This window comes from Pteropus alecto, unplaced genomic scaffold, assembly GCF_000325575.1.
Source record: "Pteropus alecto unplaced genomic scaffold, ASM32557v1 scaffold25, whole genome shotgun sequence".
In the NCBI taxonomy this organism is placed as follows: Eukaryota; Metazoa; Chordata; class Mammalia; order Chiroptera; family Pteropodidae; genus Pteropus; species Pteropus alecto.
Genome location: NW_006441955.1, coordinates 9,658,309 through 9,682,465, shown reverse-complemented (window position 1 = coordinate 9,682,465; position 24,157 = coordinate 9,658,309). Strand labels below are relative to the sequence as shown.

The 24,157-nt window shown below is 33.8% G+C and overlaps 1 protein-coding gene across 8 annotated transcripts in view; it reads left to right on the top strand.

Annotated features, from left to right (window-relative positions):
• The window catches only part of OMA1 (OMA1 zinc metallopeptidase), a 61,592-nt gene extending 40,121 nt beyond the window's left edge, over window positions 1-21,471 (top strand). For 5 of the 8 annotated variants that reach the window (XM_015595295.2, XM_006919255.3, XM_015595296.2 and 2 more), the window contains exons 8-9: window positions 6,491-6,640; window positions 21,015-21,471. In XM_015595295.2, coding sequence (XP_015450781.1) covers window positions 6,491-6,640; window positions 21,015-21,227 — 363 coding nt within the window. In that variant the 3' untranslated portion in view covers window positions 21,228-21,471. The other 3 variants (XR_003048563.1, XM_025052069.1, XM_015595298.2) reach the window with 3 other exon arrangements.
• The last annotated feature ends 2,686 nt before the right edge of the window (window positions 21,472-24,157 follow it).

Sequence of the window (24,157 nt, the reverse complement as noted above, 5' to 3'; positions counted from 1 at the left end):
CATCTAAAGTATGCTGGGTCCTGTCAGTGCTCTGAGAAAGATGAGACACTAGCCAGTCCTCAGGCAGCTTCCAGAAGTGTTGCAGTGTTAGACATGTGGTTTACTTCCTTCCCTCCCAGGGAAGAGAAGCTGGAATCTGGGACTTTTTGCCTGCTAGCTCTCTGCTGAGCTATAGGAAGGACATTGATAACTACTGTGTGCTAGTTCAAACTGTCATCTTTGTTTCACTGGTTTCTAGGCATCTGGTTTATGTTGGGTCTTATCAGTGGTCAGAGAGAGGCAAGACAGAAGCCAGTCCATTGGGCAAACCTGGAAAAGTTGGAAAGTTGGGCATATGATCTAACTCTTTCCTTACCCAGGGAGAATCTGGAAACTGGGTTTCCTTCCAATTGTATGGCCCTGTGTTGAGTGTAGAGGTTATGGTAGGAACTGTGTTGAATTTTCCTACTAGCTTTGATGTGTCTGGTTTCACACTTGCTCAGAGTGCAGAAGTCTCTGAATTAGTTTCTGCATTTCTCACAAAGGGAATTTGTCTGTGTATTGTTGTTGAATCAGTGCACTCTACCATTTTGTTGATGTCACCCTGTCATTTATTTTTCATAAAATGGAAAAAATATAAGTAAAATATTCCTTTTGAAAACAAAAGTTATTTGACATTATGGGTCTTTGAATTGGGTTTTGGAAGTGTACACAAACTTCAGCACCTTTATCTTAATATTAAAGCAGATATCTCCAGTTTTTTTGGAATACTTTTAAGTTTGGAATATTTTTTAGTCTGTTGGGATAATTAATTTCTTCTATTTCTGCATATCAGATATTACTTTAAAGGTTGCCTTCTGTCTTTCTTAGAGATTGAAGGGGGAAGTATTTTACTTGTGATTAGCACTTTTGGTATGAAAAAATATTAAATATGCTTTGGTCTGTGTACCAAATAAACCTCATAGTAGATAATTCCTGAATTTGTAAAGTCTGTCTAAATGTTTATCATCCAGTTTTTAGAACATTTTTTTAACTGCTAGATGGGTCATGCTTTTGAAAATGGTACCTTATAATTTCAGTTAAAATCTTTCAACTCATTTTGTATTTTATTGGTTATTTTAGAAGAATGTCTTGCTTTATTTTCTCAGTTTATATTTATATTGTGAATATGCTGACTTGCTATTGAAGGACGTATTTCTGTGTGTAATTAGAACTTAGCATCACATAAGTATTTCTGCATCAATATACATATGTATGACAGATTTTATACACAAGCACACACATATTACACATACCTTGCACATATATAGATATATTTGTATATGTATAAACATGGATCACATATTTATGTTTGTTGTAAATATTTATATTTTCCTATTTATTCACATATATACCTGTATATGTTTAATAGGGCAAAATACCTTGAATTCTTTTTAATTTAGAATAATCAATGGTTTTAAGGAATTATATTATAGTTCTGGAAAGATTTGTAATAGAAAGCACCAGAAATCTGTCTCACCACCTAGACAGCAATCACATTGGCAGAATCTGTCTGCTTTAACTATTTTGGAGCTCTGGAGTCTGTTGAAGGCTTGCAACTTTTAGGGGAAGTCTTGGACAATGAATTTTGCTTAATTTCAGTCCATTTCAGCCCTTCACACAGTAGCAGCTACCTATTCCACACCTGCAGTCACATGGCAGACAGCTGTGTATGTGTTTCTGGAACAGCTTGTACATAGCTTCAGTAGCCAGGGGGAACAAAAAGAACCTTGCCTTCCTAATATCATGGATCTGTGCTCTGGTCACTGAATGCCGCTTTTGATTGCAGATGGGCAGACAAAGCAGTGAGAAACCATTGTTGTTGCACCTTCTCCCATTATTTCAAGTCCCTCTGGCTGAAGGGACTTCTGGGGAATTTATAGGTCTGGTGCCTTACCCCCTCTAATCCCACCGCAACACACACACACACACACACACACACACACACACAACAAAAACAATAACAAAACCAGCAAACCTTGAGTAAAGGCATAGAATCTGAATTCCAGAAATACATTGTTATTAGATTCAGATGTCCAGTGTTCAACAAAAGAAATCACAAGTCATTCAAGGAAACAGCAAAGTATGGCCCATTAAAGAAAAAAAAATCAACAGAAATTGTCCCTGAAAAAGACCTAGTGGCAGATATACTAGACAATGACTTTAAAATATGCTCAAAGAACCAAAGGAAGTTGTGGAGAAAGTCAAGAAAGTGATTATGCATAAAATAGAAATATCAATATAGAGATTGAAAACCTAAAAAGAAACCAACAAGAAATTCTAAAGCTGAAAGGTGCAGTAATAGAAATGTAAGATTCACTAGACAGATTTAAAAGCATATTTGAACAAGCAGAATAAAGAATCAGTGAACTTGAAAATACGACAGTAGAAATTATTGAGGCTGAGGAACAGAAAATTAAAAAAAAAAAAGATTGAATAAAAGTTAACAGATCCTAATGGATATGTGTGAGACCATCAAGTGGACAAACATATATGTTGGGGTCTCAGAAGGAGAAGAGAGAAAGGGGAAGAGGGAATATTTGAAGAAATAATGGCTGAAAACTCCCCAAATTTGCTGAAATACATGAACATGAACATCCGAGAAGCTCAGTGAACACAAAATATGATAAACCAGTGAGACCTACACTAAGATATATTCAAGTCAAACTTAAAACCAAAACCAATGATAAAGAGTGAATCTCAAAAGGAGCAAGAGAGAAACAAATCATCACATTCAAAGGATTCTCAATAAGATTTTTAGCAGATTTTTCATCAGAAACTTTGAAGACTATAAGACAGTGCTTGATATATTCAAAATGCTAAAAGGAAAAAAAATAAAACCCTGTCAACCGACAATCTTATATGAACCAAAAGTGTCTTTTAAAACAAGAGTCCCCAGCCCCCGGGCTACGGACTCAGTACCAGTCAGTGGTCTGTTAGGAACTGGGCTACATAGCAGGAGGAGAGCAGCAGGAGAGTGAGCAAAGCTTCATCTGTATTTGCAGCCCAGTGCTAACATCACCTCCTCAGCTCCACTCAGATCACCAGTCACTAGATTCTCATAGGAGCACTGGTCCCTGGTGTCAAAAAGGTTGGGGACTGCTGTTTTAAAAGTGAGGGAGAAATTAAGACAGTCCCAGTTAAAAGTTGAAGGTGTTTGTGACCACTAGACCTGCCCTAGTAAGAACTGCTCAAGGAATTCCTGCAAGGTGAAATGCAAGGACACTAGACAGTAACTCAAAGCTGTCTGGAGATATAGCGATCTTAATAAAGGTAAATGCAAGGGCGATTATAAAAGCTAGTGTTATTGTAGCAATGGGTTATAACTACTTTTTGTTTGTTTTCTACATGATTTGTTTTCTAATACATTTAAAGAAAAAATTATTAGTATAAAAGCTAGTATTACTGTAACCTTGATTTGTTAACACCAAACCTTATTTTCTACATAATTTAGGAGACTAATACATTTAGAAGAATTATTAGTTTATGTTTTGGGATATACAGTGTATTAAGATGTCATTTTGTGACATTCGTGACCCAAAAGGGTGGAGATAGAACTGTAAAGGAACAGAGTTTTTATGTTATTGAAGTTAAGGTGGTATAAATTCATAGTAGAGTGTTATAACTTTAGGTTGTTAAATGTAATCCCTATGGTAATTACACAGAAAATAGCTATAGAATGTGCATAAAAGGAAAAGAGAAAAGAGTTTAAACATTTCACTATACAAAATCAACTGAACCCAAAAGACAGTAATGAAGGAAAGGAGGGATAGAAAAGATGTAGAGTGTATATAAAACAAATAGTACAATGACAGAAGTAAATCCCTCTTTATTAGTAAGTACTTTAAATATTAATGCATTAAACTCTCCAATCTAAAGACAGAGATTGGCAGAGTGGATAAAAACACATGACCCAATTATGTACTGTTTAGAAGAGACTCAATTGATCAAAAGACACAGGTTAAAAGTGAAAGGATGGAAGAAGATATTTCATACAAATAATATCCAAAAGAGAGTGGAGGTGGCTATATTAATGTCAGGCAAATAGACTTTAAATCAAAAAAGATTGTGAGACAAGCAAATTTTATAGTAATGGAATATTCATATGAAATTATAACAGTTATAAAGGTTTTATGCACCTAGTTACAGACTATCAAAATATATAATGCAAAAACTGACAGAAATGAAGGGACAAATAGATAGCTGTACAGTAGTTGGAGATTTCCATACCCCTTTCACAGTAATGGATAGAACAACCAGATAAAAGATAAGGAAGTAGACGCCTTAACACAATAAACCAACTAGATCTAATAGACATATACAGAACACTACTCAATAACAACAGCAAGATTGTTTGGAACATTTTCCAGTTTAGACAATATGTTAGACTACAGATTAAGTCTCAATAGATTAAGATAGATAATCATACAAAATTATCTTCGCTGACCACAGTGGGTTGAATTAGAAATCAATAACAAAAGTAAAACTGGACAATTCACAGAATTGTGGAAATTAAACAATACACATTTAAGCAACCCATTGAATAGACAAGATACATGAGTGTCCAATAAGCACGTGAAAAGATGCTCTACATCACTAATAATTAGGGAAATGCAAATTAAAACTACATTGACATACCATCTCACACCCATTAGGGTGGCTACTATCAAAGTAACAAATAACTGTTGACAAAGCTGTGAAGAAATTGGAACTCTTGTACATTGTTTGGTGGGAATGCAAAATGGTATAGCCACTATGAAAAACAGTATGGCTGTTCCTCAAAAAAAAAAAATGGAATTACCATATGATTCAGTGGTTCTCATACTGGGTATATACCCAAAGTAATTGAAACAGGGTCTTGAAGATATATTTGTATATCCATCTGAAATGTTCATAACAGCATTATTTACAACAGCTGAAATGTGGAAGCAACCCAATGACTGATGAATAGATAAAGCAAAATGTGGTTTATACATACAATGGAATATCATTCAGCCTTAAAAAGTAAGAAAATTCTGTAATATGCTGTAATATGATGAATCTTGAGGACATGGTGCTAAGTGAAATAAGCCAGTCGCAAAAATACAAGTACTGTATGATTCCACTTATATGAAGTACTTAGAGTAATCAAAACCATAAAAACAGAAATTGTATTGGTGGTTGCCAGGGAATGGGGGGAGGGAAGAATGGGTAGTTAATATCTAATAGGTAGAGTTTTACAAGATGCAAAGAATTATGGAGATGGATGGTGGTTATGGCTGTACAACAGTGTTAATATGTTTAATACCACTGAATGGTACCCTTAAAAATGGTTAAGATAAATTTCATGTTATATGCATTTTACCACAATAAAAAAAATTGTTTGCTTTAAATATTGAATAAAATTTGCTTCGAATTAAAATTATTGTTTTCTTTTTCTTTTTCCAACATTCAAAAATATTTTAATGGTGTTAAAAATGATGTTGACTAGCATATGATGTTCTATATTTGTCTTTTCGTGTATCACAATCTCACTATTTGAAGTCTGATAGCACATTAAGGCTTTTTGATAGTACATTTAATTTGTATAGTGTAATTTTTTCTTAATAGATTTAATCGAAAGTAAGCTGGTTGAGAAATATAACAACTTTTTTTCCAGTCTCATTTCTTAAAGTGTAAGTTAAGTGATGTGAATAAATTGAACAGGCTTATAATAATATTTAAATCATTTTATACAGGATTCAGAAATAATTTTTATTATATAAATAATATACATTAATATAGTTTAAAAGTAAAAGTCTTGCTCTTTTTCTACCTTGAAACACCCGTTATATTCTTAGGACAGCTACTATTAACAGTTTTGTACATAGCCTTCCAGAAATGTCCTATGCATATAAAATATGCATATACATACATGATGGAATTGTACATACATGTACTCAAGATCTATATATCCTATTTTTTAAAAAAGACATACTTTTATAAGGTATTTTGAATGACTTAAATATGTTCTTCAGCACATACATTGAGGAAAAATAGGTGATTTGATGGCCATATTAAAATTCAAGTCTTCATGTTTATTTGAAGTTTTCTAATCTAGTGGTATAGGTTAAAAATAAAATTTCTTTAATACAGTCTATTAACAGATTAGATTTTTAAACCTTATTTTTATAAAAACATAGAATATATTAATTTGGAAGATTTTTGCCTTTAATACATGTTTTTAATATCCATACTGAAAACACTGGGTTATCTTCAGGAGTAGTATTATTGTAGACATTGTGTAGAAGTTGAGGCAAGGAAGAGGGTGGATATTCTCCTTTAAGTTATATAATACCATATTCTTTAAACTTATTTTTAAAGCAATGAACATATTCTACTTATTAGAATGATAGAAAATATTTTTTTAAACATGTAATGACATAAAGATAAATGTAAAAAAAGTGTCCTCATAACGAAACTCATTTTGTGATTTTATTAATATTGGTTTTAGGCCTGTGTGGACGTCAGATCAAGTTCAGTGTTTTGGCAGCAGATGGAGTTTATAGATGGCCTCTCTGGTTCTCCCAAGTTGCCAGAATGGTTATCCACACATCCTTCTCATGGAAACAGAGCGGAGCACTTGGATAGACTCATACCTGAGGTGAGCTAACACAATATAAAGCAAGACCTTATTTTTACCACATCATTTATTTTGAATGCTATTACTTCTTGTGCTTAGAAAAGGAGAATTCTAGCTTGTTGCTATTTTGATCACTGCAATTATGGATTGTCAGTTTTCATAGTAATTGGCTGAAAAGTAAAATCCTTTTGTCCACAAGTCTTGGGGAGCAAATTGCAGTGAGTTGACTTTTCTTGATGATGAAAGTTTAACCTTTTTAGTATCATATTTTAAAATTTTAACGGATGTGGTGAAAATTTAAAACTCAAGGCATATTTTTTTAATATATCGGTCATAATTTAATCGTTTCTCGGTGATTTAAGCTTATTGTTAAAAAAAAAAAAACAATTAACGAGTTATGCAAAAATTTTGGGTCAAGTGGGTATAAATTCCAATAGTGATGCTGAAGTTTTTCTTAGGAAAAAAATCTCTTGATATTAGTTTGCTTTCTGGTCATTTATTTCTTTATAAAGATAAAGTAAAGCATGTGCTGTGTGGCCCTATTTTTTTTTTTTTTTGTAGTATTCAGTAATGAATCAAGTTGAAGCAGCTTTCTGTCAAGTAGTTTTCATTATCTTATAAAAATCTTTTGATTTGTTAACATCATTTAAAATATATTCTCCAGTATTCACAGCAGTACAAAATGAATATCAGACATCTCCAAGGCAGGTCACACACTCTCTTCTGTCTCACTTGCATTAAATTTGCTGTTTGGTTATAAAAGCAGAACAGTCTTTAGCAGTTTAGGAATTGGTATTGGGCTGTTTGCTAAAGGATAACACAACAGATCCAGGGTATTATAAAAATATCTTTCAGTATGTCTTCAAATTTAGTTTAACAAATATTGAGTACCTGTTATAAGAAAGAAATAATGGTTGATACGGGGAATACAAAGAGAAGTAAAACATGGTTCTTGATATTTCCAGGATGCTAAGATAAGTACAAAATGATAATTCAACAACAAATATGATTTATAGTAGTATGCGATTTGAAGGAATAGCCTGCATCTGGTTTTGGATAAGAAACTACCATGAGGTTCATTCATTCATTTTTGTGATTAATATTGATATTCATTGATAGTCTACCATTCTGTATTTCATTACTGGGGAAAGAGCAAGGAACAAAACAGTCTCTGCTTTCTTGGAACTAACATTCTCATTAGGTAATTCAAATAATAAACATACATATAGTTTGTAAAGCGGTGGTAAGCACATTGGGGAAAAATAAAACCGGTTAAAGGTAGTAGAGTGGGCTGAGTAGCAGAAAAACGTACTAGCTTATATGTTCATTTGTTAGAGAAGGTCTCACTGAACAGAATCTGGAAAGAAGCAAGAGAGCAAGTCCTGTGGATATAGGGAGTCTTTCAGGCGAAGGAAGCAGCAAGTGCATAGGACCTGAATTGAGAATATGTTTGGTGTGTTCAAGGAATAGCAAGAAGATGCTGGGGCTGAATGAGTATAGGAAGGCAAGAATGGTTGAGGTGTAGGGGGACAAGACCATGAAGGGTCTTCTAAACTGTTGTAAGGACTTGGCATTTATTTCAGCAGTTATGGGAAGCTAGTAGAAGATTTTGAACAGAGGAATGATTTATAGTGATCACGGGGTCTCCTATGTAGAGAATGGACTGTAGTGGGGCTAGGGTGGGATTAGGAAGACTATTTAGGAGGCTCTTGGCAATAATCCTGTTAGGAGATTATAGAGGCAGAATAGAGGGAAAGAAGTGGTCAGATTTTGGATATATTTAGAAAGGAATGATTGACAGGATTTAGTGATAGTTTGGGCATACTTTGAACCTTTCATGAGCATAGACAGCCAGACATGGGTTCTTAAGAACTATCCTAAAACTATTTTATTTATACTCTTAATTTGAAGAAAAAATGTTTGAGAAAAAAACAGCAGTGAAATTTACTTGCTAAAATGTGTAATCATTCATCTTAAAAGTGCAACATAGGACTGGGACAGTATGTGTTTCATCAGTAACTGATTTGTGCTGAAGATCCCTAAGAGCCTTCTTAGTGCTACCCAAGACCTAGGGAACTTATACCACCATAGGAGGGTTATCCAGTCTTTAAAGCTATAGCTACATGGCTTTCTCTTAGAATTCCCTTTGTTTTTATTTTTGTTCAGTGAAACTCTAAAAATATATGGTTTGCTTATATTGCATAATGAATTTTAGCCAATTTTCATCTGAAGCTTCATCTAAATTCTCAGTTGTCATTTTATCATTGAAGATAACTAAGAGTCTTTAGAGAAGTAAAAAATGTGCTTTAAAGAAGTCTTTAAAAAATTAATGAATTGATTAGTGAGTATGAAGACAAACAACAAAGAAATAAATATGTTATTTAGGAGCCAATGATGAAGAAAAACATTGGGAGCTATTTTTCTTCTAAAAATAGTCTATCCTAGTTCAGAAACTTAAATTGAAAACCTTATATTCTTATATTCCGCCCTCTCCCCCCCGCCCCGAGTGATTAAATTCAGTTAGAAAGTAATAAAACTCTACTACAATATTGGGAATAATTCAATGGTTGAAGTGAAACTGATAGTGGAAGAGCATATTGTTAATTAGAATAATAGTCATAATTCAGAGATTGGAATTTCCTACTATCAATAGGTCTAATTTCTATAATGAAAGAAAGCAAATCCTCAGGCAGTATAGAATTGTGTGAGTCTATACACTACTAAAAACTACATTTTTTTGTTTGATTTTATTTAAGATTTTTTTTCTACTTAAGTGAGTACAGTGTTATATTATTCCTAATTCGCCTGTTCTTTGACATTTCTTACGATATGCCTGAAGTGATATGTATCTCATAGGTAGTTGGGAATACAGCACCAGAGCACAGAGAAATCGAGGTCAGAGATGAGGATTTCAGAGTCACCCCCTTAACAGTGATAGCCGAAGCAGTGAGAGTGGATGAGTTCACTTAGGAAGTAAGCAAAGAAAAAGATCCCAAATAGAGTTAACAGTATTAGGTGGTTTCCATATTTAATTGGTAGGAGGAAGACATTTTGTAGTAGATCCGATTCATAGGAGAAGAAATGATCAAGAAAATCAGGAAAGTAAGATTCTTTGGTTCTATGAGAACATAAATATTAGTAATTTTGATCTTTTTAAATGTAACTTACTAAAGATTATATATTTTTATATCTAATTTTATTCCTTGGGTATCATCACAGAAATGTATTATTTCTTATAGCATATCAGCATTTAAGATGTTTTAAAACTATACTTGATGCTAAATTTAACAAATATTTATTGATTACCATTTATGTGCCAGATTGTTGGTATTGTATGTGCTGTGAACAAAATAGACAAAAAAACTCTGCCCTTATGAAACTTATTCTGCAGTAAAGAGAGACAGACAAGAAATACAATAAATTAATAATGTATAGAATAAATCACTGATACTTATTAATCAGTAATAAGAGTTAGGGAGGAATATAAAGGAACAATGTAATAGTCAGCTTGGGCTGCCTTAACAAAATACCATAGACTGGGTGAGTTAAGCAACAGAAATTCATTTCTTCACAGTTCTAAAGGCTAGAAGTCCAAGATCAAATTTCCAGCTTACGCAACAGGAATTAATTTTTTCATAATTCCTAAGGTTTAAAGTCTAATATTAAAGTTCCAACTGATTTCTGGTGCAGTCTCCTTTTCAGGCTTGCAGATGATTGCCTTCTTGTGTGTCCTCACATGGTAGAGGGAGTAAGCTCTCTGGTGTCTCTTATTCCTATGAGGGCAGCGGTCCCATCATGAAGGCCCTTATTACCCAAAGGCTCCATCTCCAAATACAGTGAGGGTTATGGCTTTTACATATGAAATCTCTGGAGGACTCAGTTCAGTCCATAGCAAATCTGTAACGTGTGGGCAGAGATGGTAGAAGTGCTAGAATAGCTGGTTTGAAAATGGGTTGATCAGAGAAAGTTTCACTGAGAAGATGGTATTTGAACGAAGGCTTGAAATAAGTGAGTCAGCCATGTGGTTACCTGGAGGGAAGAACCTTCCCAGCAGAGGGAATAGTAAGTACAAGGCTCTTAGGCAGGAGTGAGCCTGGTTTATTTGAGGAACAGCAAGGAAACCAATACGGCTGAAATAGAGTGAGCAAGAGACAGTGAAAGGTACAGGTTTTGTCACCCCGTGTGCAACACCAGTGGAAGGTTTTCCGCAGAGGACTATAGGAGTAACAGAATCTGATTTACAAAAGAGATGATCTACATCTCCTACAAGTTAGTATAATCATATAATTTTGCAGTATTTTAGTATAGTATATGTTTAGAAAATAAACTAGCTCCCTTTTTTTGTTTTGTTTTTTAAACCAAGAAAATGCCCCCAGAATAGACAAAAATATGCTCTTGCTATTTTTTTAAGGTAAATTCAGAGAGAAAGCATGTGCAAATGCCTAATTAAATATAATCCTGTGATCCACTAGCATTTAAAAAAGATAAGTATAGGGTTGTAGTAATAATATTATTTGTAGTTAATAAGATGATATGTTATAATTTTATTTACTTGAAATAATCAGTTAAATTTAGGAAACACATATCCCACATATTTTGGTTACCATAACAACTTGGGTGAAAAAATGAAGAACAGATGTTATATCAACCTGTTGACGTTTAATAGCATGACAGTTTTACAATTATAGTTATACTGTTCAGACTTTAAATTTGCGTATACCATAAACTGTCCTTGAGTGAGATACCTTATTTAACTTTATTTCTATAAGGATTATTATAAAATATGAATAGTTGTGAATAAGGGAAATTGTATGAGAACCTAGGGTAGAGATTCACTTGAAAGATTTATTTTACAACTGAAGGCATTTAGACTGAATTTTTTATTTTCTACTCTCACCAACTCTCTTGTATGTCATCCTTTCCTTTCCTTGGGGGAGGAGGGCAAAGGGGATGAAGAATGATAGAATATATAGGAAAAACATTTAATTTGCACTTAGTTGGGGGTTACATTATTATAATAATAATATAATTTCGAATAGGATTTATTTTTAATATTCTTAGAACTTTCAGTGTCAGCTTTATTTGTAAACTGTTTATTAAATCTTTATGTTTGTATTTACTTTTTAGTATCAGAATCACTTAGTGGCAGGTTGTAAATGCATTCATTTTCTTCTCATTTGCTTTGAATTCTTTAAACTTTCAGGAAGCTGGGGGCTTTGAACTTATGTGTAAATCATTCTTATGCATTTATAATTGGACAAAGTAAATACATAAATCATGAGTAGAAAATATGAGAGTGTTTAACATTGAAGTGAAATGTCGTTGTTGGCCAATGTATGCAAACATACACTGCTCACCTTACAGAATTTCATTTTGTCTGACATGGAAAGTGTTGAGGAAAAGGCAAATATCATAGCAACTACTGTAATTGAATTGGCCTCTGAATCATATAAAGCCAGGCAGCCTGACAGTAACATTGTCTAAAACCTTAAAAAAATATTATGGTGCATGTAATGTGTATCTACTTGAGGCTGAAATGAATGGGCTATTAGAAAAAATTGCTTTTAAGGGGAAAGGGGAGAAAAGCAATGATATTTTTAGAAAAACATGTTTAGAAAATGGAGGTGATTTTTTTCTCCCCTTGAAATGTCTTGGTTTCCGATTCCAAAGGAAGCTTTTAATCTAATCATGGAGCTTCTCTGGCATTAATTTTTTTCCTGTTTTCTTTTTCTTTTTTAAAACTTAAGTTTTTCTGAGTAATTGTAGTTTTACTCGATATGTAGTGCCTAAAAGAATCCTGATATGTATCAGTAGTTGTTTGCTAAACTTGTTGTTACTGGGAATAAAAGTAGCCATTTCTTAATACATCATTCACATATGTTACGAGTGCTTGGTTATACAATTTTATCTGAAAAGTTTTCGTTACTATTTTCATTTCAGAGGACAATTGACCTATGTGAAGATGGCCTTAATTTTTAACTTTTATGTATTTTATAAATACATTTATGTATTTAAAAATTTCAGTTATTTGTACTTACTTTAGACTACTTCATAAACTAGTCAGACTTCAATTTCCACTGCAGTTTTTGAAAGGAAATGAAATGAATTAGAGGAAATTTAAAAGGTAAAAATCATGACTTCAACAAATATAAAATAAACCATATCTGAGATTTTATTTAACTTATTAACAAGGGAGCCAGTAATATATTACAAGTAGGTCAAAGGAGAATTTAAGAACTACAAATATATATATAGGCAATAAGTAATGCTGAAATAGGTGCAAAAGCAATCCATTCATAAGGCAACAATCAGTTCCACTTCACCAGGCACAGTTCATTCATTTCCTTTTCCATTGACAAGTATGGTTGGCATTGTTACTAGTTTTCTACAACTTAAAATAGCTGTAAGGCCATGAAAGGCTACACTTGACAAGGCGCCCAATGATATTTTTGCCCATATCAAAGCCTTTCACAGTTTTCTCTGTTTTTATTTTCTGTTGTCATCCATTTGCCTTTCAAGTAAAGATATCAGATTAAATCATCCTGTCAGACCAATATGTAAACAGAAGTTTTTGTTTTGTTATTTTTAAGCAGCAACATAGTCATTATCTTTGTATTTTTTTTCTTTCTCTTAAAGTGATAACCTATGAGATTCTCATTAATTTCTATTAAATCTGCTTCTAGTGAGTTCTAGGATTGAGATTACTGAAGTTAAACTCATAGGCTTTTTGAAAAAGTGAATGCTTGCCTTCAGACATTAAGGAAAAGAGTTGGAAATAGAAGGGGGTGTGTAAAGGGACTGGTTTCATTTTTTTAGGAGGAACATTTAAACTTTTCATGAGCCATTTGGAGCTATCTAAAGGTATAGATGTAAAATCAAGGATAGGGTCACAGAAATGCTAAAATGAGAAAAAAATTTTTTTTAAGAAAAATTGTTTTAGTTTTACTTTTTATTATAAATTTTTAAAAACACATGTAAAGGTAGAGAATAATTTGAATAATTTAATGAACTCCCATCTTTCATTCACATTCAGTAGTATCAACCTTTTTGTATACTTGGCGTCTTCTTTCCCTTCTCTTATTTTTTTCTCAGAAGTATTTTAATGCAAATCCCAGACTTGAGGGCTTTTTCTTCTGATTACTTCAATATGCAGTTTAGAAAGTAGTGTCATTTTCTTCTATTATCATATCTAAGAAAATTAATAGTAATCCCTTAATAAAATTAAATAGCTATCCATATTCAGTTTTCTGTCTTAAAATATAGTTTAGTAATTGGTTTGTTCAAATCACGATCCATCAGTAACACATACAGTGCATTTGGTTGCTGTGTCCCTGAAGTCTCTGACATTGGAATAGTGCCCCTACCACTTTGTTTTGTTTATTTTTATACATGTCATTGACTTGTTGAATAAATCTAGTCCCACATTCTAGATTTATCGGATTGCTTCTTTGAGTTTTCCTCTAACTTGTTTCTCTGTATGCCTATCAATGGTAGTTAAATTTTGGCAAGAATATTTTTTAAATGATGCAGCTATGCTTCGTATCGCATCACTTCAGGATTCTTTTAATCTGGTTGCTCCATGTTTAGTGATACCATGTGCAATCAGTGGATTTGGATGGCGATGAGCTAACCTGTCTTTCGGAAATGTGGTTTTCCCTCTTATGGCCAGCAAGTTATCGTGGAGTGATTTTCCACTCTGCAAATATCCAGTTCTTCAGCTGCCTGAGAAGTTTTTACGACTGTCTTCCTCCTCTGTCTCAAAAGGTCAACCTGAATGTGTGTCTTCAGGAGGAATCTATGTAGAACGATGATGAAGGAACTCAGACCAGCCAAATCAGTTCTAATGTAATAAAAGATGTTGCAGCCACATTTTCCTCCTATTCAAAGAGTAGGTTTAAGAGGTAGGTAAGATAGAATTTTAAAAAATCAGAACAATGAGTGCATAAGAGTTGAAAATAAAGAAAAGTTGATCATTGGTTAATTGTACTTAAAAGACTTATTTAGTGTCTGTCTTTAACTAATAACACCACAAGGATCCTCATCTAAACTAAATACAGCAATAACAACAAAAGAGCAAAGCCTCTGAAATGCCCATTTTCCTCCAGTAACCTAAGCTTCAAAGAGTAGAAAATCTAAATAACAAAACCGCATCTCAGATCTCTGGTCTGATTTGAAAGTTTTACTTCATTTGAGAGGACAGCCTAGGTGATGAGAACCACAAAGGCATCCCCATCTGAAGCTGACATGGGAAGCCTAAATGAATTACATTGAAGGTGACAGAAGAAAGAATGACTTTATAAGATACGTTCATTTTAGAAAATTGCAAAACTTGTGAATACAGCAGAAGCTGTGCAACTTTCAGTGGAGGCTGTAAAGAGCAGAATTGATGCCCCAAAGACTCACTGATGCTGGAGGTAGAGAAACAGCACAAATTAAAATACCCAAAGGTAAAAGACTGTCTAAAAAATGGAAGAATATTGAAAAGATGCAAGGAAATCCGAGCTGCATGTTAACAGTAAAGACCAGTTCATTCATGTCTTCATTTCTGTGACTATGGTTTCTATACTACAGTTTTGATTTAGATAATATTTCTCAAGATGAGTTTTTCGAAGAATCTCAGAGCATCATGCATGAAAAGCCCTGAAATGATGATACCTAGATATTTAAATTTATCAAATGTTTAATATTTATTGTAGAGATAGGTTCCTAGAAGATGCCAAAGTATAAAGGGAAAATTTAAAAATGTAAAAGTGAGAATGACTTTGGATCTTACTTTTCAAGCTTTGGAGACATGTAAGAGTTTAGGTGGAAAGAAACAAAACAAAACAAATAAACCAAAAACAATGGAACGAATACACTAATACACTTTGGTATGGCATCTAGTCAAACCAACTTTTCTTTCTTTTAGGACGGAAGACCCCTTAATAAGTGAAACACGTACAACAACACGTCAGTGAAGGACTCAGTAGCAACAGTGCTCTTTTCACAATCCACTGGTCATTAAGAATTAGATAAAATATTTAGAGTGTTTATACATAATTTTAATTATAGCTTGCATCCTACTATTCTTAGAAAACCACAGTTTAAATAGGGAATTAATAAAGAATTGAATAAATAGTACAAAAATATTTAACTGAAAGAAGAAACTAACTGCTAGAAAAAAGATGTTTATTTTCTTTTCAAATGCACATCTTTCATAAAAATACTGGTTATATAACTTGGACAAAAACATGTATACTTATAAAATGTTATGGTTCAAATTGTCAGGGTACAATACATTAAAATTAATATAACAAAAATTAAAATATGGCTACATGGAAATTAAAATAAAATTGTGTATGTATAAGGCAAGAGAGAAGTCTTTCAACAATTAAGAGCATGCCTTAAAATCAAGAAATTTTGTAATGATATAGTTATATTTTCATTGGTTACTTTCAAACCTATATGTAAGTGAAGTTAAATGTCTATATTAGTAAGAAAGAAAAAGAGAAAAGAAATAGAGAAATGTAATGTGCCCAGACAGTGAATATCCAGTTAATGAAACTAAGCAGAAATAAGCAAAATTATAATAGTTGGTTCTTTTGGAAATTTAGTCAAAGAGAAAATCATTGGATCAGTTAGAAAATAAAATGTCAATAGGATTGGGAGAAAAGCTACAATAACTATCATATAAGAAAACCAAAATATTTGGGTGAATATTTTTAGTTAGGTGATGTTAATAGCCCAGGTCAAAATCAGAAGTAATTAGAGTGTGTGCATGAGTGTGAGCATGTGTGTGACAATTACCAAAGTAGCTGCAGCTAGAAGTAGAAACTATAACTAGAATGAACCTTCTCAAATTAACTTGAAAAAAGAGGTAAGGGATAATTTAAATAAATAATAGCACTGTACTCGAAACCCAAAGAGTTATATCAGATTAGCAAAGAGAAGGGCACCTAGCACTGACGATTTACTTCGGCAAATTTTTCCAAAAGTTCAAAGAACAGTTATTCAAAGAATAATTCTAGCTTTAAAAAATAAAAAGGGACAATGTTAATTATCTGATTTATTTTATGGTCATAAATGATTTTATTTTGACAATTTGGTAAGAGCAACACCTTTAAAAGAATTTATAGACTAGGGTCATTAACCAGCAGATAGTGCAATATTATTTAACAATAACTATTATAAGCAACTAAATTATCCTCAGATACATGAGTAGCATGATAAAAAAAAAAACACTCCCTGTTTTAATAAACAGAGGAGGAAATTTAGGACTTATCTTTGATTCTTCCCTTTCCCTTTCCTCTATATCCTGCTCACAGAAATATCTTGCCAACTGCCACCACAAGGCATCAGGCATCTGTTCCCTTTTCCATCAACACTGCTGCTACCCTAATAAAAGTCACCATCATCTCTCCCTGCATCAGTACGGTCATCGCCTATTTTAATCTTCCTGTTCCATTTTTCACTTTAACCCCTAACAGTCCATTTTCAATACAGTAGCCAGGCAACCTTTTTAATGTCATTTTCCTACTTAAAACCTTTCAGTGGCTTCTCATTTAATTTAGAACAAAACCCCAAACTCTTACCCAGTCTTTAAATCATATAATTTGGCCACTGCCTACTTCTCCAGCTTTTTCACATGTCACTCTCCCCCAGGTTTCCTTTGATTCCAGTGGTTTCACCTCGAGCTTGTTTCCTTCTTACAACTTCTCTACTTGTTGATTTCTCTTCCCAGAACGTTCTTTCCTCAGCTCTTTACCCAAATGTCACCTCCCTGGGAAGGCTTTCCCTGATCCCCCAATCTCAAATAGCCTCTCTTCCATGCAGTTATTATCTGCTACCACAGTTCACAGTTTAATTTCTTCATCTACTTTACTAAATTATTTTGTTCAGTTGTTTATTGTCTCCTTCCTAGATTGTCAGGCTGCTGTTCACTGCTGTATCCTTAGTGCATGTGACAGTTTCTGAAATGCACAGTCAATGTTTGTTAAGTGATTGCATGATGTGTAACAAATAGGAAAGATCAGTAGTGTATTATAGGGTTAAAAATAGGAAAAATGGGCAACTAATTGAATAGCAGTTCTGCTCCTTCATAGAAATTTAACATGTGGCAAATTAATAGTTGGTAATGGGAAAGTATACTCTTAGGAAGTAGTATAAAAATAGTAGTGGTCTTAGGAGTCTTGGGTTTTAGTTCTGACCCAGCCACCCAACTTCGAGGAAGTTACCTAACCTAACCTTCAGTTTTCTTCATCTGTAAAATCAGGATAGCATGCTCTCCTGGGTGTTTTATGTAGTACTTGTGTGTTTGTGTTGGTAAGGTCCTGCCTCCTTCCCTCTTTCCTTCACTCCCTCCCTTATGAGACACTTTAGTGATAAGTGTTCTATACCAACACCAACATTTCAAAAGTGATTCATATGATAGCATCAGTTTAGGTAACATTTTGTAAAATACCTGGCACAGTGCAAGGTACATAGAAAGTAAACAGTAAATGCTAGTCCCTTTCACTCTAGTTGGGATCTTTAGGCTGCCTAATTCCATATTTAACTTCAAGTCTTTGGGATCTTAGAACTTTATATTGTTATTGGAGTACATCTCTGCATTCTCTTAGACTATACACTTTTAAAGAGTGTTTTCCCTATGACATTTGTCATAACGATTTATTCATAACTTGTGTTCTATAAATGTTTAAAATTCAGCACACATTTAAGCACCTATTACGTGCAGTGCATTAAGCACAGAAAACAAGGTAAAAGAAATGGAAAGGCATATTCTAGCTGTACAGTGAGAAAATGTTGCTCACTTTTAAAGAGATGAAGGTATATTTATTGGGATAGATTTGAATTTATAAAAATAAAAGATGTTGACACCTTGATATGTAATAAAATAAATGTTAAAAGGAAAGTAAATTAAAAAATATTTTACCAACATGTCTGATAAAATCTTACTATGCAAAATAGATTAAGATTTGATAGAAATGTATTTGGTCCATAACAGGATTCTGCTTGAATGATAGTTCGAGGAGAGAAACAGTTCACACATGAAGAGATATTAATAGAAAGCCTTTGTGAAGAATACATAGTTTTTATAGCAATTAATGTAGCTCAGACATCTTCAAAGTACATTTATTCTGTAAAAGATTTACGCGAGGATCGTAAAATGTGGTACAGAAAAACATTAGTACAAAAGCATGTAGTGCAAAAGCATTAAAAACAAAACAACAAAAGCAGATTCTAATTCCTTTTTTCCTAAGCCTTTTTACCATGCCAGCTTATTTTTTTTTTAAAGACTTTATTTTTAAGAGCAATTTTAGTATCACAGCAAAATTGAATGGAAGCTACAGAGATTTTCCATATGCCTCCTGCCTCCCCCTCTATGAAAATACTGCACCAGAGTGGTACATCTGTTACAGTAGATGAAACTACACTGACCCATCATTATCACCCGAAGTATAGTTTAGATTAGGGTTCACTCTTATGTTGTACATTTGTGTATGGGTTTTGACAAATGTATAATAACATGTATTCACCATTACAGTACCATGTAGTTTTCATTGCCCTAAAAATACTCTATGCTCTGCCTCTTCATCTCCCTGTCTCCCATAACCTGTGGCAACCACTGATCTTTTTACTGTCTCCATAGTTTTGCCTTTTCCAGTGCCTTGTAGTTGGAGTCATACACTATGTAGCCTCTTGAGATTTGCTTTCTTTTTTTTTTTTTTTTTTCCCACTGAAGGCGCCTCCCTGTCTTTTCATAGCTTGATAGCTCATTTCTTAGTGCTTGATGATATTGCAGCAGGCCAGAGATAAGAGCTGGTCTCCCCACAACCTTAGACATTCCGAAATTGCAGAATTCTTATTTTGTACGTAGCCTTCAGAGTAATTTTGAATGTGTATTCCTCAGAGTGGGAGAATAGAACATATTTTATGCAGTAGTTTATTAGCTTTACTTACAGCTTTTAGATATTTAAACACACACTATCTGAGCCTCCATTTGCATTCTTGCCAGGGACCCCACAGTTATCTGGGGTAGGCCTACTCAGAGTAAAACCTAAAATCCTTATGATGTCCTAAGAGATCCTACATAACTGGCTCCTACCCAGTTATGTAGTGGCTTCCTCACTATTCCAGAATACTCTAGGCATACTCCCATCTCAGGTCCTTGTACTTGCTGCTGCTTGTTGGAATGCTCTACTTCTAGGTACCCACATTACGTCTTTCCTCACGTCTTCAGGTCTTCTACTCCTATTCCCGAAAGTCATTTTATCAGTGAGAACTTGCTGGGCATCAGTCTTTCTAAAATTTTACCACTCCCCCAAACACTGGCCCCTTTATTTACTTTTCTTAACATGAATCACTATCAAAAAGTTAGAGGTAGTACAAAAGTAAACTAGTTTTTTTTTCTCCCCTAAATGTCTTTCTCTTTTAAAACTCTTTTGATATTAAGACTTTTTTCCTAAAGAAAATATTTTAGCTTTTATGTCTTAAAGTCATCCATGTACCTACTTTAAAAATCACATCATTCTCTAAGGCTAGTTAATGTAAAGCAGCAGTTCCCTTACCCTGCCCTCGATTTCAAGGGTAACCATTTCCAACTCTCTTAAATTATTTGTTTGGTATTTCCCCTTATTTCTGTATAACATGCTTATATTGCCTCTTCCTAAGTTAGGTGTTACTGTTTTTACTTTCCCCTATAGAGAATGAGAATTAAGCTCTTATCACTGTCATACCCTGTGCACGCACACACATGCATCCAGCTCTTCCCCTTCCCTGTATGGTTAAACCGTGATTTTGGGTTAGAGCAAGATTCGGTGTTCTAAAAACTGTAAATACTAGTCACAGCTGAGCCATGTAGTACACTGTGATTACTTTTCCTTTCTTTGCAGCATTTTTTTTTCTTGGAGTTAAAAATTGTCACGATTTTGATTTACTTTTCTAGGTTATTAGCATCAGTTCCACTACAGATGGTCTCAGTTATGTAGATCTTTCAGTATGTTCAGACATTTATATTCTATTGTTTTCTTTTTCTTGAAAAAAATCTCTGCAAGGTTGTTCTTAGGGTCAGTTTGAGTTCAGCTGAAACCAAAGAGATACCTCTCAAGAGGGCTTGTTTATTCCTAATGGGACATTGAGCTGTCATTGCAGATACAGTTATTTTTTTCAAGTGTATTATTATGTCAACAAATCATGAAAATGTAACTATTAACCAAGAATTTGTCTATGGTTCTCTTTTATGTGTTGTAATTAAGATACCTTTTATTCGAAAAAAAAAAAAAACCCGGAATGTATTCTTATATTTCATTGTTTTGCACAGAGCATATTAAGAATTACTGGAATAATCTTAATAAATTTATATATGTATATTTGTTTTGTATTCTTTTTTGTATTTTATTGTATTCTTTCTTTATAGGCTCTCAAAATTAGAGAGATCTGTAATTGCCCACCACTTTCTGGACCAGACCCTCAATTACTATTCAAACTCAGCATGAAGCATTTTCTTGAAGAATCAAAGAAAGAAGACCTAAGTATCGCTTTTAAGAAAAAGAAAGTGGATATTCATCCCATTCAAAAACAGAAGCAAATACTATTAACACATATAGTTGAGAAAAGAACTGACAGTTGAATTGAAATTTATGAGACAGAGGATATATGAAGAATGCAGCAATCCTTATAATTTTTGTTACTTTTCCAAAAAAATGATGTTTGAAATGAAAAAAGTAGATAGTCAGGGTCAAATCATGTATATTACAGGTATTACCTAAATTCTTCTAAGTGTTTATTTTTCATGAAATATTGATGTATTTTAATCTTTTAAAATATCTTCAGTGAGGAAAATATCACAGAATAAATTTATAGTACACATTTTACTCTGTCTCATACTTGCTTTTGATTTGGAAGGCACACCTCTAGTGGATGAGAAATCAGGATGTGCATTAATCGTTATTGTAGTGCGGGTTCTAGCTGAGCCTAAACTGGGTTTCAGAGGCTGGGTGGTTATGATAACTGGGAAATTAATAGTCCAAAGCATCTGTTTACAGAAATTGGTCTGCCTTGGGGTGGATTTTGCGGAATGGGGGACCTTGGGGAAGAGAACTTCCTGATCTTTACTCTGGATAATGAAAGAAAATGACATAAGCAGAAGCTAAAGAATCTGTTTTCATAGGGAAGTACAAGTAATGCTGTTTGTGGCCCAAGTCACAACGTGAGAAACAAAATGGAGAGAGAGGGTCATTTCCTTGTAGACTTAGTTTGCTTCCGGTGCCCTGAAGTCCTAACAGAAAGTCTTGTCGTTTTGGCTCCTTGATGATATTGCGATTTGGGAACCTTGGGTACTTCGGGAAGGCAACCACCTGTTGAGGGTTGCATCAGAAGAGGCATTGGAAGGTTATGCCCCTAAGGTGATCTCCCTGGGTAGCAAACATCAACAAGGAGATGAGGGAAGAAGCACAAGACACATCCCTAGTGACACCCAGAAATTGTATTATATAAATCTGGAGATAAGTTAAAAATGTGTTATTTATACTTTCAAACTGGTGAAGTCTTGTGATGTTTAGGCTATATTCCTAAGAGGAAATTTTTTCTTGAAACACATTATATTGAATGAATAGTTTCTTAGCGAATTAAAGGAGAAAGAAACTTATCTTTCATTAAGTATGAGCTGAGCCCATTTAGTCCACAACCCTATAATTAGGTTTTATTGTTCTCATTTTACAATACAAAGCAAAGATTAAAGGAGAGTTTAAAGAATCTACCCAGTGTCTCTCAGCTAGAAAGCGCAAAGATAGATCTCTGTCAGACTACAAATCTGTCCATTTCCACGACTCTCAGATACCTAAAAACTAAGCTATCAAAGACAAGAAACAAACTCTGTTCTCAGTTGTTTGTTAGCTTCCTCATGTGTGGCTTCAATACAGGTAAACATCTCATAATTATAAAATCAGAGGTCACTTATACCTCTGATTTTATATATCTTCAGGATGATCGTCCAGATCTTCCTCTCAGACCCTTCTATCAAAATTTTCATGAAAAGTCTGGGGTGAGGCATGAAAAGAAAGTGGAACCTCAACCCCTGCCCGTGAAAACCTGTGACTTCTTATTTGGGATATTTCCTGACAGGATTACATTTTCTTAGACAAAATGTTTACATAGTTGTTAAGACCAATTCAGAGCCGGTTTTTATTTTTCAGGGCTTACTATAGATTGATTGTGAGGGATTTCTTGATCTGCACACAAGACAACACTTGTAAGAAGGAGGTTCAGATTAACTGTTCTCCATATAGCTGTTCTTTATACTCCTGGTGATTGGAGATCTGTCAGAGGCACTCTATAACACGTACAGACATTTGGAGAATGTCACCTAGAGGTAAACAGTAAAACACACCATTAAATTTCCCTGTAGATTTCCTAAGAAAATAGTGCAGTGGAGACCCTAGTCTATTTCTCTTCCATCGTATTTTCACATCTAATTGTTCCGACTCCTAGAAAACATATAAGTTGACATGTCAGAAAGCAGAGAAAATATAGATAATACCTTCATAGTGCATATGAAAAAGATTTTAAAAAACCCATGGCATCAATAAATATGAAAGACATAACATTTCAGATCAGGATTTTAGGAGAAGTTAAGTAGCAATTGAAATGTGATATGTATACATATATTTTAAGCTTTATATGGAAATGACCTCTATATATTCTGCATTTTAACTTAATGCTTTTTATGTGCCCATAGGATTTAGACGTCGTTGGCTGGTTAGCTCAGTCGTTAAGAGCATGATGCCAGGAAATCCAAGGCACAAATTCAGTCTAATCTCTCTTATAATACAGATAGTCGTTAAGACTAGTATCCTCTAAAACTAAACTCACAGAGAACATGTATATTTACTGCTGTGTTCCCAATACCTAACAAGTTTTTGGCACATTATTGGTATCAATTGATATTTTACTAGTACTGTAAACTCAATATCAGTCATCTAGTCAAAGGATACAAAACAAAAAAAATGAGTAATATATTCTGTGAAATTTCTGCCTCCTGGTAGCCATGAGATCCTGGGCAAGTCACTTAAAATTTTTAATCCTCATTTCTTTATTTGCGAAATGGGGATAATAAATCCTACCTCATAGGACTGAGCATACATGATGATTAAGAGAAATGATATATTAAAGCATTTAGCACAATGTCTAGAGCACCAAACAATAAAAATAGCCACAATTTGTTAAATGCTTACTCTGTACCAAGCACTGTACTAAGCATTTTTCAAGCACTATTGAACCTCACTGCAACCCTGTATATGATAGATCAGGAAACCAAAGTTTAGAGGGTTAATGAGACTTGCTCAAGGTTACATGGTCTATTTCTTAAGATTATTTTACTTGCAAGAACAAAAAAAAATATCAAACTCAAAAAAATGTATTGCCTCATCTAACAGAAAAGCCTAGAAGTATACTAGCTTTGGACACAATTTAGACGATCGTGATATCATCAGAGCAATGGCTCTTTTTCTCAGAGGTTTTTCTCAGCTCTGGTTTAACTCTTCTCTGATATCAAGGTGGCTG